Raw genomic sequence first — 15,416 nt, 5'->3', positions numbered from 1 at the left:
ATATGCTTCAATATTATTTATGTAAATAGAGCAAAAATTTGTAAATATTAAGAATTATTTAATCAAGTCTAAGAAATACTTAGTAGCAGTTTGTTTAGGTAAATACACAATATGCAATACACAATACGCATACACATACATACTCGATGGATATATACATACATATATGTATATATTTATATATATGTATATATATTTACAAGCATAATTTAAATACTTAGTTCGATCTGATCGGGGACAAATTTATTATTATTTATATGTTTACTCAAGACATACGCAGGAAATGAATAGAGCTAACAAAGTGCGTGAGTGTGCGTGTGTGCCTGTGTGTGTAAGTGTGTAAGTGTGTGTGTGTTGTCTTGATCGGAACTGCATTAACCTTGATTTTTGGCATATATTAGATATATATATAGATATAGACTAGATATAGCTGCTCACCCGCTTTGCTTAGACGATGAATTTTGAATGCTTGAAGTGTGAACGCGGCGTATGAAAATTAATTGTATATATATATAAATATATATGCTACAGCTACAGCTCCGGCTCTAGTTCCAGTTCCAGCTCCTGCTCCAGCTCCAGTTCCAGTTGCTGCACTCCGCACCTTAAGCTCAACAATTTTGTATTCTAGCTGCAATTTTTCACACACGCGACACAGCGGCTACATTGCCAGGCATCTGTCCTGTGTGTGTGTGGGTGTATGTGTGTGTAGGCGTGCCGCTGCCTCCTGCTGCTGCTGCTGTTGTTGTTGTTGCTGCTGCTGCTGCTTTCAGGCGGCGCTAAGTGCATTTCCGTTTCCGCTAAATTTTCGCATTTTATTTTATTTTGTTATTTTTTCAACTTTTTTTTATAATTAACTTTTGAACTTTCACTGTCTGCTGACTGATTGCATTTTGTTAATAGCCGCTTGTTAGTTAATGCATTTATTTACTTTTTTTTATGTATGTACATGACTGTTGAGGGTAAAAAAACACACACACCGCACTTTGGTTAAACTCTGTTGAGCTATTTTTTTCTTTGGTCTACTTGTTGTTATGCTGCACAGTTAATTAAAGCACATTATTATAATATGTTTTTTTTTTTTTATATATATATTTTTGCTCGTGTTGTTGCTCGAGTGCTGCGTGCTCAACGAGTGATTTATAAGGTTCGACGCGAAGTTGGAGTTGGGTGAGCTGCCCGCCGCTCTGCGCTCTTTTTTACGAGCCAGCTACTGACACACATTTTCACGCACGAAGCGAACACACATCAGAGCGAGAGTGAAAGAGAGCGAGAGAGAGAGTGAGTGTGAAAGAGAAGGGGGAGGGGGGGGGGGGCGAGTGGGAGTCAGCGATACGCGGAGGAGTTGCCGGAGTATGAGCGCTACGTTGCGACGTAACGCAGACGTAACGAGACGCAAACGTAACGAAACCGAACGGACCACTAACGAAGCTAACGACATAAGGGCAGAGCCAACCCAACCCACCCCATCCCACCCCCATCCCGCTGCCGCCCCCTGCTTCAGCTACATACAACATTATGTTACACGCCCGCCCCGCGACCCCTAACCTAACTTCAGACTGCACTGTATGTGTGTGTGTGAGTGTGTGCCTGTCTACTGTTATACAGCTTATTGCTGTTCAAACTTCATGTATGTGTGCGTGTGTGTGTGTGTGCGTGCGTGCGTGTGAATGTGTGTGTATCTCACACGCTTTATATGTAGGTTGAAGCAATTTATAATAATTTTTTCTTCGCCAATCGATATGCAGCGTTTAACATGGCCCAATAATGTATCGAATCGCGCCGACTATTCCTTTGGTAACATTTAGTCGAGTATTTATTCATGGTTTATTCATTTGATTCATGGCTGCACTCATGAGCTGTCGCTTTGAATAGTTTTTTCCACTATTCTTTTTATAGTTTCTTTTTAGCAAGAGGCGCGTGCACATTTTGCAGGAAATCACTTTTCTGTATCCAGGGAGCTGTCGCGGCCTAAAGCACAATTGCTGCTACACACGCACACACACACACATACACGCACGCACACACACAAGAGCACACACATATACACATTATTTTTCTTGAAGCCAACTTTTTGCAATTCATTTTCCAATTTTTTCTTAATTTTTTGTTTTAACACACTTTACACACACTTTCATTTAGCTTTTAGCCTGCACTTTTTTTTAGCCTTTTTTTTATTGGTTGTTTTTTTAGCTGCCAGGCAATTAAATTGGCCTTTTTTTTTGTTGCTCAGTTGCTGCTGCTGCTGTTTTAGTTATTGAAGCAGCAGCAGTTGAAAGATACATATACTCTGTGTGTGTGTGTGTGTGAGTGTGTGTGTGTGCGAGTGTGTGTCTGTGTGTGTGTGTGTAATCTAACCCAAAAAATTGTTGTGCGGCAGCTGCTGCTGTGGGGCCCGTTTTTCGGCAAAGCCGTTGTCCAACTAACTACCCTCAAAGTACTGAGCGCCGCTCGTCCGTGCCAGTCGCTGTTATAGTCTTCGCCATAGTCATAGCCAAAATCGTAGTCGTAGTCCGTGCTACCCGTCGTTGCGTGGTGAGTTTTCGCACTTGTCAGAGCCGCTCGCCTAAAAGGCGGGCAGAACTATATTGTGGAGCGCTCTCCATTCGGCGCTTCCTGATTGCAATCAATGAATTTTCATCGCGCGAGCGCAGTTTTCCTTTCTCTCGCTCTCAATTTCCCAACACACACACAACTGCATTTTCTCTCTCTCTTTCTCTCTTTACCTCTCTCTCTCTTTCTCTTTGAATAGTTGTATTTGGTTTTGCGTTTTGTTTTGTGCGGCTAAATGAAAATTCCAATAGCAAAATATGAAATATGCGCATACATTCCTTTACAACTGTCATGCGATTTGCATTACGTTTTATTTGTAAACGTTACGTGTTTGGTGGTTAAACTTATACGTAATAATATTCAAATTGTTACGTCTCGGCATGTGCTTTCGCTTGAGTCTGGCAATGCTGCATTTAAATGCCCGCCCTAAAAGTATGCTATACTTTTTCATTTGGCAATGCACAAAATATGGCAGAGCATTAATTATTTTAGCAATTCATCTAAAATAAATTTATATTCAATTTAAGTACATATATTGTAAATAAAAAAATAAAAAAAAATTAAATTCTTATACTAATTCATATAAAATGCTATATAAATCTCGATCGATGCTTTTACAAATTATGTATGTGTACGAATTATGATGCTTCCAAATTTTAATGCGGAGTTAAAGTAGGGCTCAAACTGTGAACAACAAGTCATTATCCATGAATATCGTTCCACTTTTGGCAAAGTTGGGGTGTTGGTATAAATCGACCTCGGCCCATATGAAAAATATTTGGTGAAAACTTACGGCTTTTAATTTTTATGCAGAATTCATGACAAGGTTAAACCATGGGCAATTAGATTGGGTTTGAGGAGCTTTACGAATTAAGTTGGAAACTTTAGAAAGCCTTAAGTATGGAATTGGGATCATAAGCTTTGAATGAATATATGCTCACGTAATTAAGTACTTACCTAATCATAAGGAATTTCGTAATTAAAGCAAAGCACAATCTTTAACGTTATTACAAATTATTTATTCGAGAATACCTGTGTTTTTGTGTTTGAGTGTGTGTGTCTTTTAGTTTGAGTGTGTATGTGTGTGTGTGTGTAATACATTATTTTCGTATATAATACTAAGAGTCGTTATGAGCTAACTAAGTAATACTAGCAACATTCGCATCTTTAGCTCTGCCTCCGGCTCTGGCTCTGGCTGCGGCTCGATTAGCCCACAGCTAACGTATGCTATTTTATTTACAAGTGAACTCCTCGTAGCTCTCGTCGCACTGCTCGCACTCGACCTGGCAGCACCAGCGGAACTGGCAGCGGCACTGCTCGCTGCGCTGTATGTGCTGTGTGTTGTGGCCACGCCCACAGCACAAAAGATCACAGCTCTGGGGGCCGTGGCCGGTGCGATTGCAAATACGGCCCGCAGTGCCCAAGGTGCCCATCTGAATGCTGCGCTCGCAATAATTGGGCGATGCCTCCAAATAGACCAGCTCCAGGCGCTTGGGCGCGACCAGCGTTGGCTTCTGGGTCGCAAGGTGCTTCTTTCTAAACAAGCAGAGGGAGACAGGGAAAGGAATATAGACATTTATTTTAGCGGCTGGGATTCTCGCTCACCTGCTTAATACTAATCTCAGTCCACGTTTGCCTCTTGCGGCTTGAACAGTTTTGGCTTTGTGATATTTCTGCATTAACTTGTCGCCGACCAGGCGAAATGGCGGCAAGCTTTTCCAGCAGGTTTTCATCACGCAGGAGCCGCTGACGCCATGGCACTTGCAGTCCGTGCGCAGCAACTTCTTGATGAGCTGCCGCCCAAATTGGTGGAGAGACAAAAGTTCATAGTTTATTTTTATTTTTATATAAATTTTGCATACGCACCGTGCGCCCCACGCGATTGTTGTGCAGATTCATGAGCGTGCGCGCATCCCGCTCCAGTTCACGCGCATCTGTAAACTTGCGCGTATAACGCATGCCAAATTCCACATCCGCCGAGCAGCCGCCCCACTTCCAGGGCTCCGGCGGCGCCGTCTTGTGGCGCACATCGCAGCCGCACATGGAGATGTTGCCGCTGGCACAGGCCGCTGTCACCGCATAAGCCGCTCCAGCGCTGGCTATGGCATACGTGTAGGCCGCCTCCCTAGAAGCTGCCACAGAAAGGAAGGTATCAGCACTGGCTGCTCTTCCAAGACGCCTCTGCGTCTCTGCTCACTCACCTATGGGTATGACATGGGCGAACACATTCCGCTGCCACACCTCCGAGCAGTTCCAGCGATGTCCGCGGAACTGATGCTGGCATTCGTGCGCGCCCCTCTGCTGACCCTCGCCCAGCGCGATCAGCGCGTCGGGCATTTCGCTGCAGAGCTGCCGCTGACCCAGTGTCAGGCCCGGTATGCGGCCACAGAGCATGGCGGACGTAAAGCTGGATACTAATCTGACGAGAAAGCAGGAACGTAAATACTCATATTAATGATACCCTGTAAACGGTGAAAAGTGTTCGTTGCTCAAATGCGAATCTAGCACAAAACTTGGCCGGGATTTTAAAGAAATATTTATAATATTTACTAGAAAAAATTATACGTTTTATGAAAATATTTTGCTGCTGGATTTGAACCAGCGACTGCCCACTTGACATACATTTCAATATTACATTTGACTTATTATTTGCCCTCATGTGAGATATTTTATCGTAACCAGGACTAAAGTCTAGTTCGCAGAGCTCTCAGCGCTTGAGCTCCCGTCTATTGTTTGTTTATCTTCGTTTCCGACTTCCTTACATATATTTATAATGCTGTCTGCTGCATAATTTGATATTTTTATTTAATTTGAATCTCTTACTTTGTTGTCAATATAAACAGAGACAATGAGCCAGCAGCAACGGCTAGAGGTATCAATAGCAAAAACAATTGCAACTGCAGCAGCAACAGTTGCAAACAATAAATTAAATATGGCAAGAAAATATGCACAAACAAATGTGGATCGAACGATGGTGAAAAAATATTTGAAAAAAAAAAAGTCGTGCTCGGTGCTCAATAAATGCCGCCAGCGATCAATTCATTTCCATTTCAGTTGCCATTGCCATGGAAAAGCCATGGAACAACAAGCCGAACCAAGCCGAGAACTGGCCACGAGTCAACGTTTAGCGGCTAAAAGTTTCAGTTGGCCAATGGAAAAGCAAATGTGCCGCATTCGAGCCAAGATTAATGCGTTCAATTGATGCTGTTGTTGCTGCTGTTGTTGTTGTTGCTGTTGTTGTTGCTGTTATGGGGAAGGTGAGTGGCGTGCTTCGGGGGCGTAGACAGTTTTACTGTCAGTTTTAGTCAAAATAATGCCGCCAGCTATATTATTAGCCATAATTACATGCATCTCAGCGTCTAATCATGGAGAAGCTTAGCCAGAGCCAGGCAGCTCGCAACAGTGTTGCCAGCTGTCGCTGCAAGGCAAATAGTAGCTGAAACCAATGTTGTAAAGTGGCTAAGAAAAAAAAGCTGAATTGAAATTGACAAGCTAGCAAGCTACGTTTGCATGTTTGGGCAAGAAAAAAGGCTAAATCAGCTTAAAAAGTAGCTAGAGTGGCAACTGTCAGCTGTTAGCTCGATAATAGCTGCATGTTAGCTAGTTTCTAGTCGAATTGACAACACTGTCGCCTAATCAAGGCTTAAATGCCAGACTTTAAGCCGCGTTCAGCTTAGCTCAGAGTTTGCTAACTTAATGCGGCGAAATCCACGCTAACCGCAAATAGCTTAAAGTTAATGCCAAATTGGATTAATGGAGTGCCTAACAATGACTTGTAAATTGCCAGCTCAGGAATTTCTCGCAAAAAAAAAAATAATAATATATATATGTATATATGTATAAACCAAAATCGAAGTAGCGTGCGCCTTTGAGAAGTCATTTTGTGTGATGAAACGCTTCCGCAATGTAATTGGTTAATTTAGCATAGAGCTTTGACTGTATAACCTTTCTCAACATTCCATTCGATCTATTCACAAATTGATGAAAAGCTTACGAAATTGAATTGGTAAAGATAGCTAGCTACTTGTTATAGGGCGCATCTCCCAATATTCCATTCCATCAGTTCACAAATTTGTTCAGTTATTTCTTTAGCGCTTTTACAGTTGGTCTTCTGGTCTTCTCTTATTAAGCAAGTCACTCACTAGCGGTAATCACTATTAAAGACGTAGGAAGAGCATTGTGAATGGAATGTGTGGCCCGTGTAGCCACTTCCCACACACACACACACACATACACAGTCGCACACTCGGCCATAGAATATGGCATACCTCTGAGCCACATTCATTGGCCGCATAACAAGCAATTGTCTACCTGTCGATTGGCCGAAAACGCCAATCAAACAGCTGCGCAGGCGTCCAAAATATGACCAAGCTGATCAGCTCCATTTCGGATAAGAACAGAGCATGGAGCACAGGGTGCTCGAGCAGAGAGCACAGGGTGCTGAAACAGAGAGCCTAGCTGTGTGCCACATCCTCGGGCCAAATGTCGATTCCAACTGGTTGTCAATTGCATTTGCGCAAAAAGTTTCTGTCGTCCACTGCTTTCGCCCATGTTTACAACGCATTTTTAATTGGGCCAATTAAATCAATTTACAGAAATTACAATGCTTACAGCAGGCGAAGCCCAAAGGTGGAACATGCGAGAGCCAAGCCATGTGTCCTCGGGCAACTGCACAAATTAACCCTTCAACTGGGCAGCAACACGGCAACTGGGAACTGGGAACGGCCAATCGACCAACGACGATCGTTTTCAGTTCAATCTGCGTTGCTATACCCTGTAAATACCGAAAGTGGACATAGTTGGGCATAAGCAAAAAGCGTGCTAAGGCAAAAGTCGAGCGATTTTGGCTGCTCGTGTTTATTGTTTTTGCTTTATGAGGCATATTCGCAGCCTAATATGTTGAGTACTGACTGCAGGGTATACGCACGTCGAGCATGCTTTACTTAGACACTCTCACTCGTTGTTGCTGCTGCTCATGACTTGTTGTACATGCTGTTAACATGCAGCCGAGCCCCGAAGTCCGAAATTGGTAGTAAACTAATAATTAGGCTCGTTTAACAGGCACGACCACGCGGCGCGTTGGGCAGGATGCGATCGCCGGTTCGAATAGCAACAACAGCAACAATGAGCCACTGGCAATGCTTCAGTGGCCGCCAACAGCAGCGGGAGCAGCCACGGCAGCCGCAACCACCAAACCAAACCGGCAACCTTCAACTTTAACTTTGTTAAACTACGTTGATCGATCTGTCAGCGCATCCGTTCGTCAGTCAGTCAATAGCTTTCCGTGCGTTCGCACAGCGTGACCGTCATGCCCACCTCAATAACAACAACAACAACAACAACAACAAGCACTTAAACAACAACAGGAACAACAACAACAAATGGGCAGCAGCTATCGCTCTCTTTTCATCGTGGCCTTTTGTCTTTTTAGCTTGTTCAGTTTTGTTCCACAAAATTTTTTTTTTTTTGTTTTTCTGGCCGTGCTTTTATTTAATTTGTCGCTGCCACTTGAAGCGCGTTGCTGCCGCATGTTGCCTGTTGCCTGTTGCATGTCAACGTCGACAATTTCATCATCAACCTAGGCCCAACCTCAACCTCATCCCCAGCACCACTTACGCAGCCAAGTCCAAGTCACGTGTACTTGATTTGTGCTTTGTTTTGTCTGCTTCTTTTCAATTTTTTGCCCTTACCTTACCCTAACCTGGCTCTTCCTGCTGTTGTGCCTCCTTTTATCTTTGGCTCTAGATCGAGGCACAGGCTTTTCGCTTGGGTCTACGCCTTCAATTCGTGACCCTTTTTTATATTTTTGCTTTTGTTTTTGTTTTTGTTGCGACGGCGGCTTAGATTCTTATTCCCAGCTTAACGTGTGATGCGTGCGAGTGCAAGGACCTGTCATGAACTTGATATCACTGATTTTGCACCAGGGTTGCCAGCTCTCTTTGAGATCAACAACTCAATTAAAGTACTTTGAATTTGATGTTTTACTGAATTTATGAATAATGTTGAAAATGCAAGCGGCAGCCCCTTAAATTATTTGTATGTTTCTTTATATATAATAACAAATTTATTAAACAAATATAGTCAAATTTAGATTTAGGTTGAACCAGCGACCTTGCGCGATGCTTAGGCACATGCAAATCAAGCCATGAAAATAGTCTAAAATTGCACTCAATAAAAGCTCAAAATGTTTTGCTAATAACTTTTTTTTGCGATATCTAGAGATTAAGATTGAATACTTGTGAACACCTAAAAGTTTTCGAATGCTTTCCCATTTTTTTCTGTGATATTTAAATATTTATGATATTTTTGCATGTTTCGCTAACTCTTTTTTGGGTTAAACTCTAGTGACAACTGTGATATATTTGATTTTTATTTGATTTAGAGAAAATGTTGCCTAATATATCACAGTGATATTTTTCTCTTCTGCCTTCTTTGGTTGAGTGCAATAAATCAAGTGAATCGCTGCGCTATGATGTCAATGCTGCTTGGCGAATAACTTGTTTAGATTATTACCAAAATAAATAAATTTTAAAATATGTCAGAAACACAAAGAAAGATTGCCAACCTGTATATATATGCGAGATAATAAACATAGTTAGTGCCAGTTTTTTTAAGCGAGATTTTCCAGTAGCCGATGCATTTGCTTCCGCCTCTGCGGTTAAATATTGGCAAAATAATTATTAATGGCTATTTTTATTGTTTTTCCATACATTTACAAAGTCAAAACTAGCTTTGTTGACAGTTTTATGCGCACGTTGCATTTATTTTTTTAACACTCGAACAAATTGTGGCTGCCATCATCGATGAGCATTGGCCAATCAATTGAAATGAGGCGCATATCAAAAATGTGATTTGCTGCATTCAACCTGGGAAATTGGCGGGCAGCTATCATTAAAAATGGATTAGGCCAGTCGCATAATTTAGCCGCATGCGCAGGCAGCGCCAATTAGCAACACGCGGCAGCTGGAGCTGAAGCCGGAGTTGGAGCCTGGCCACTTATATCTCGTCCAGAGCATAAACATAAATGCCTAGGCGCGCGCAGCGAGTCAATAACAACCCAAAAACAGCAGCAGCAACAACAACAACAACTACAACAACAACAACTCGCAAAACTCTTAATGCGCACTTCGGTGGCTCATAAAAATATGACTTTAATATTTTCACGCGCAGGCGTTGCAGAGAGCCAAAAGGCAGACAGAATGCAAACGCGTAACTAGGCCTCCCGAGTCCAGAGCTAAAGCGAGGGCCACGCGCAGGCCCAGACCAAGCCTGATCCTAAAAGGGCGGCCATAAATGCACTGCGAGAAAATTTAAACAAAAGCTACACTTGATAAAATATATTGATTGATGCGGATCGAGTATATATAATGCTTTAGTTTCTTCGACATTTCTCCGTTCAAGATCCAAGATTCAAGTTAATTTTCAATTAAAAATTTATTTTATTTTAGCTCTACATCCACACCGTAGCCAGGGATTTGAGCCTGCATCCTTCTTCTTCAATTCCCTAAATGCTTACATATTTTTTAATATGTAGCTTAAACAATTTGCCTTGTCAAGCGCTCAATATATATTATTTGCCTGAGCATTTCGGATGGCTTATTAATTTTGCGCATGTGCATATTTAGTGTCTGGGTCTAAGCGACCCACCGCTGTGCCAATTGCGTTGCAATGAAGGCCTTTGTCTCTGGTAGCTGCCGACCAGCTTTGAATCAGACTCCAAATTATGTGTGTCCAGTGCTAGATCCGTAGCTACATTTGAATTTGTATCTGTAACTTGTTTCGTATGCGTATTTTTAGCTCTTTCTGTATCTGTATCTTTAACTGCGTTTAATATTGTATTTGTATATGTATCTTTATCTGTATCTGTATCTGTATCTGTATCTGTATCTGTATCTGTATCTGTATCTGTATCTGTATTTGTATCTGTGTCTGTATCTGTATCTGTATCTGTATCTGTATCTGTATCTGTATCTGTATCTGTATCTGTATTTGTATCTGTATCTATCTATATTCCTTCTAATATCTCTACATCTATATCTGCCTCTGCATATATATCTGTGTCTATTACTGTATCTATATAACTATTTATGTATGTATCTGCATCCGTCTTTGCATTTGTATCTGTATCTTTACCTCTATCTCCATTCATATCCTTTGCAGCATCTCTATTAGTATCTGGACATGTATTTGTATCTTTATCTGTATCTGTTTATGCATCTACATCTGCATCTGCAACTGCATCTGTCTTTTTGTGGACCTGGCGCTGGCGCTGTTGGTAATTACATGGCTATACTGACATGTTCGTGGCGCTCTGCCCGCTGGCTGCAAATTTACGAGTGTTTTTGGGCCAAAATAAAGCGCCAATTGGAGGCGGAAGCCACAAAGCCACATTAATTCAAACAATGCGACTGACTACAGAGGCCGAGTTCAGCTGAAATGCGGCTTGGACTTAGTTTTCCTTCGTTTTTTTTTTTTTTTCGAAAGTTTGTGGCCTCGTCTACAGCTGCAATGTGAAGTGGGCGGTACCGGGGTAGCCAGCGAACAGCGCACAGACCCCAAACTAAAAACCCATAAAAGCTGTTCAGCATGCCATCAATAAAAAAAAAAAAAAAACAACAGCAACAACAACAATAACAACAGAATGCATACAGAGCGAGCCTTGGCCAAGAAAAATGTCGCTGCCACGGCAAATGGCAACAATTGTTGTGCTCAATCCTGGCTCAAACAGCTAAAAACGGAGGACGTAATTGAGCCGCGAAAGACGTATGACCATGGTCCGGTCCAGTCTGGCCATGGCAACAGGTAAACCCAGCCAAACGGATCGTTCGTCATGGGCAATTGGCAAATGCAGCCCCACAGCAAGTCTCGGCCAAATGAGTCTCGGCCAGCTGCTGGCCAGACAAACAGATCAAGCGCAGATAGTTTTGTTTGTGCTCGAGTCGATCACTCATCCAAAGTACAAAACGATCCGCCCGCCGACGCCGCCGCTGCCGCTGACTGCTCCCGCACAGCATTTACTTTGGCTATGGCTCTTGCTGGCCAACAGGAACCACGTGAAAGGCCATTTTTGGCTTGTAACTGGCAACGACTTGCGACTTACGATGATCTTGATCACAGTTTGAGCGTTTGTCTGCACGTTGCAAGCTCATGAGTTCCAATTGTTCAAGCCATGTAACAAGCACTTGGCCAGTCTCCCTCTCCCTCTCCCTCCACTCTCTCTCTCTCTCCCTTTCGTTCTTTCCTTCTGTCTCTATCCCTGTTTCCTGCATGTACAACATGCCATTTGGAGCGCTTTAAAATTGTGGTAACCCCGATTACAAGACGATGCTACGTTTCTGGGTTAAGACCCTTTTCAGGCAACCTGTTAACTGCTGCCTTTTGATACCCTGTACTCATTAAAATTATATCAGCAGTGGGTATACTGCACTTGTGCATGTGTTTGTGATGCGTTTTATTATTACTGATCAGCGGAGGAAAGTTTGGTTGTCAATCAGTTGAATGCGGCCTGGTAGAGGTAACTCAAGTCCGAGCCTATGAGCTCTCTTTCTCGTTCTCAAAAATCGATAAATTTAGATTATGCTTGAGCATATCTCAAATTAATAAGTGCTAAATAAATCTCAATCTACACTCAAGAGATCTACGCACACATTTAAATGCCGTTTTGTAATCAGAATCAACTACACGGTATCTGCTATTCGAGCACTCTCTTTAGAAGCACTTTTGTTCATAGTTGTTGTTATTGTTGTTGTTGTTGTAGCTGCTGCTGATGCGCATTGTTGTTCAGCTGGCCGCCACGGCGGCGGCGTAGCTGCCCACAAGCCCAGCCCACTGCAGAGCCGAGAGGCCGCGCGTATCTTTAAGATACTCGCAACTGACTGCACCAAGGCAATTAGATAGCAGCCGAAACACACACACACACGTAGAGTCGGGCACGTTGATGAGTTTATGGCAAAAATTGATTTCCAGTTGTCGTTGTTGTTGCTGTTGTTGCTGTTGCTCCCGTTGCTCCTTTTGGCTGGCTTTGATTGGCAAACTGTGTTTGTCTTCGGAAAATGGCATTCGTTATGTGGCAGCAACTGCCTCATACGTCCGTCCGTCCATCCGTCTGTCTGTCAGTTGGTTTTAGTTGCTGTTGCCATCATTTAATTGCCCATTTTAATGAGATTTTTCAGCGTTTTCCCGCTGTTTGTGGCTGTTTTCCTCTTTTTTTTTTATTGCAATGCCTGCTTTCCACTAGAATCCGACGATCGACGATCTCAGCAGCGCTCAGCTGCAAGATTGGGCGTATTGTGTTTGGGCGTCTGCAGATAACAATTTACATACAACTCCTTGTAAGCCTCCCGCCCCCCTCTCCGCCTCCCCAATGCCTACCCGACCCCTCTTGCACCGATGAAAATTAGCGATTGTGGCGATCTTAACTGTTGCGCTCAGAGACCGAGAGGAAACAGTTGTCAACCGGCACAAGATCTGCTATTGATAAAAATTTAAAACCGTAAAGGAAAAAGCCATCAATATGTGCATGTAACTGGGTGCATAGATAGATACCCTGCACCTTAGGTGTATCAATCATTTGGCCATTTTGGCATTTGGGTATTAATACAAAGTTCCTCTAACAATATGAGTAAAAAAATAAAACAAATAATTCATTTCAAAATTATTATCATAATGTCCAATCAATTATGATTCTTTATGAATAATCTTAGCTAATATTTTTGTATATAATCTATATTATTATCCTTTTATGAAGTATATTTAATCATTTTATTATCATGGGGTAAAGAAATATTATATCAATAGGCTTTTATATAGCTTCGGCTAAAAAATTCCTCATCCATAAACTAGCCTGGGCTGCAAGCTCGCATCATTTAAGAACCTTCCAGTTCCCTTATCAGCAGACATTGCTATCGAGTCTAGGAGCTCAAATGTCTGCAGCCTTCTTGAGAATTGTAAGCGAAAAAAGCAATACAAGCATTTTCAGTTCTTTGAAACCTACCATAAACTAATTGGTATACTCTGTTCACAAAGTGAAAAGGATTATATTTGTCACGAAACTAGTTAAATAAATAATTGTATTAAACTGATGAAAGATTCACAAGTTTTGGCCAAATGCTGCTGCTCTCCACTAATGGACATAGACAGAGAAACAGTTATCACGCCATCTGGAACCAGACTAATATAATATTTCTATTTAGCATAAGAACAAAGCGTTGCGATCGATCGATTTGAATATGCGAGGCAAATTCCCAAAGTTGAGCTGTGCTTTTAGCATTCGTGGGTACTATACCTTATTTCCATAATCCAGAGTAAGTATATTAAGAGTTTGTTGTGTATTTTCCACATGGCTACGTCGTTAAAGAAAATGCGAGGCAGACACGAACACAAACACGAACACAAACACAAACACAAATACAATTCTTCATATTCTTTTCACGCTTAATGTGCGGATCGGAAACTCAAGAACTGGCCATAGAAAATTTGTCGAGCTTTGCACAATTACACCAGGCATATTTATGTTTTTATTACTATTGTTATTGCTCTTCTGGTTCTGGGCACTCGTTGGGTATATTTGGTATATATGTATATATTATTATTTATATATATTTACTGATGAATCGCTGCCATTGGATGCCGCTTAGCTATTGGACGCCCGTTTTATTATTAATGAACCGAAAGAGCAGACGACAGCAAAAATGCGACTGAGATGAAGTTGGAGAGACTCAAGCTGAGACTGAGATTGAGTTCACAAATGAATGGGAGAAATGCGTTGCCGAAATCCACTTGATGTATATTTGTTCATATGCTAATTAACACCTTTCGGGCGGCGCTTTAAATTAAGTCATCGCCCAAAGATTGGATCACTTCTCTGGCCCGAAGCGCGAGACTGTGCTTAGACACTCAGCTCGTTTATCACGCGTCGCGTTGCGTTCCATTCATGCAAATAACTCAGCTCCGAGCGGACTGCGGATATCAGCGCATCATTCATCAGGCAAACAAACCACTGCACCACCGCACTACCACACCGTCGCACCACCTGAGCTGTGGTAGCTGTGGCCACACGACGTCGACGTCGTCTTCGTCTGGCTGTTGTCCGACTACACGACTTTTTAATTTATGATAAAGCGCCTCCGACTGTCACAACCAAATTGCGGCAATAACCATAAACGGCGCAGCAGGTGAAAACTACCAAAAAAAAAAAAAAGAAGGTATATAAAAACGAGACAGAGCAGAAGAGTACTCTGGCGAGCGACTCTTTGAATCGTTTGAATATCTTTCGAGTGTTTCGTATGTTGTATGTTAATTCACAGCGCGCGATAAAGATGCGTTTTTGGCCGCAAAAGCCGCCACCGCCACCGCCGCGGCAGGAGGAATCGTCGGCATGCTGGGAACGCTTGAAAGGCTTAGACGGGCTGCCCGGGTGCCGAGATTAACATAAATGCGGCTCATTAGTGACACAATTAAAGACCAGAGCCGACAAATGCAAACGATCCCAACACGACACCACGCGACGCCACACGGTTTCGTATTTGGCTTCGGATTGAGTTTGATTTTTGTTGTTTCTTGTTTTTGTGTTTTTATTTTTTGAGACCCGGGTCAACCGTTGAACGCGCTTGTCGTATAAGAACTGGCAAACAGCCAGTTGAAATGAAATACAAAAAACTATTCAATCAGCTGGCGCAGCGAACATGTTTGAGCCGAGTTTGAGGAAGCTGCGAGCGAATGAGGGCCGGCATGAAAGCTCTTGAGAGTTTTGAGCATAGAAAATGTGCAGTCCCTAAACAGATATTTATATGTTTACATATTACTATAATATATTCATATTATATTATAAATAATATAGTTAATTACAACAAATTCAGCTTATATAT

General features: G+C 42.3%; 3 protein-coding genes across 31 annotated transcripts in view; 1 reads left to right on the top strand and 2 right to left on the bottom strand.

Annotated features, from left to right (window-relative positions):
• The window catches only part of brp (ELKS/RAB6-interacting/CAST family member bruchpilot), a 45,246-nt gene extending 42,802 nt beyond the window's left edge, over positions 1–2,444 (bottom strand). For 10 of the 20 annotated variants that reach the window (XM_070209945.1, XM_070209942.1, XM_070209952.1 and 7 more), the window contains exons 1-2: positions 2,356–2,444; positions 439–950 (exon numbers count right to left, since the gene is read on the bottom strand). The gene's annotated coding sequence lies outside the window, so the exon portion shown is untranslated. Of the gene's footprint in view, positions 1–438; positions 1,035–2,355 lie in introns of all 20 variants that reach the window. The other 10 variants (XM_032435830.2, XM_015168426.3, XM_070209956.1 and 7 more) reach the window with 3 other exon arrangements.
• Positions 1–15,416, top strand: part of LOC6636503 (uncharacterized) — a 115,942-nt gene that overhangs the window by 57,913 nt on the left and 42,613 nt on the right. The gene's annotated exons all lie outside the window — the stretch shown is intronic.
• Wnt2 (Wnt oncogene analog 2) lies at positions 3,557–15,171 on the bottom strand. Of its 2 annotated transcripts, none has more exons than XM_032435838.2 (5): positions 13,835–15,171; positions 4,752–4,969; positions 4,417–4,682; positions 4,156–4,343; positions 3,557–4,086 (listed from the first exon to the last, which is right to left on the bottom strand). In XM_032435838.2, exons 1-5 carry the CDS (start codon positions 13,888–13,890, stop codon positions 3,783–3,785), a joined length of 1,032 nt encoding a protein of 343 aa, XP_032291729.1. In that variant the 5' UTR covers positions 13,891–15,171; the 3' UTR covers positions 3,557–3,782. The 2 variants fall into 2 exon arrangements, with proteins under 2 accessions (XP_032291729.1, XP_032291730.1); XM_032435839.2 differs by having other exon boundaries at positions 4,752–4,964.

Source organism: Drosophila virilis, chromosome 5 (assembly GCF_030788295.1).
Source record: "Drosophila virilis strain 15010-1051.87 chromosome 5, Dvir_AGI_RSII-ME, whole genome shotgun sequence".
Taxonomy (NCBI): domain Eukaryota; kingdom Metazoa; phylum Arthropoda; class Insecta; order Diptera; family Drosophilidae; genus Drosophila; species Drosophila virilis.
The sequence above is the reverse complement of the archived record's forward strand: the minus strand, read 5'-3'. Positions and strand labels throughout refer to the sequence as shown.

Bases quoted from the DNA above. Each gene is read 5' to 3' on its own strand.
- Wnt2 (XM_032435838.2), bottom strand. From the start codon at position 13,890: ATGTGGAAAATACACAACAAACTCTTAATATACTTACTCTGGATTATG. The intron at 4,683-4,751 runs GTGAGTGAGCAG...TTTCTGTGGCAG, and splicing joins CGCCCATGTCATACCCATAG to CTTCTAGGGAGGCGGCCTAC. The intron at 4,344-4,416 runs GTGCGTATGCAA...TTTGGGCGGCAG, and splicing joins ACAATCGCGTGGGGCGCACG to CTCATCAAGAAGTTGCTGCG.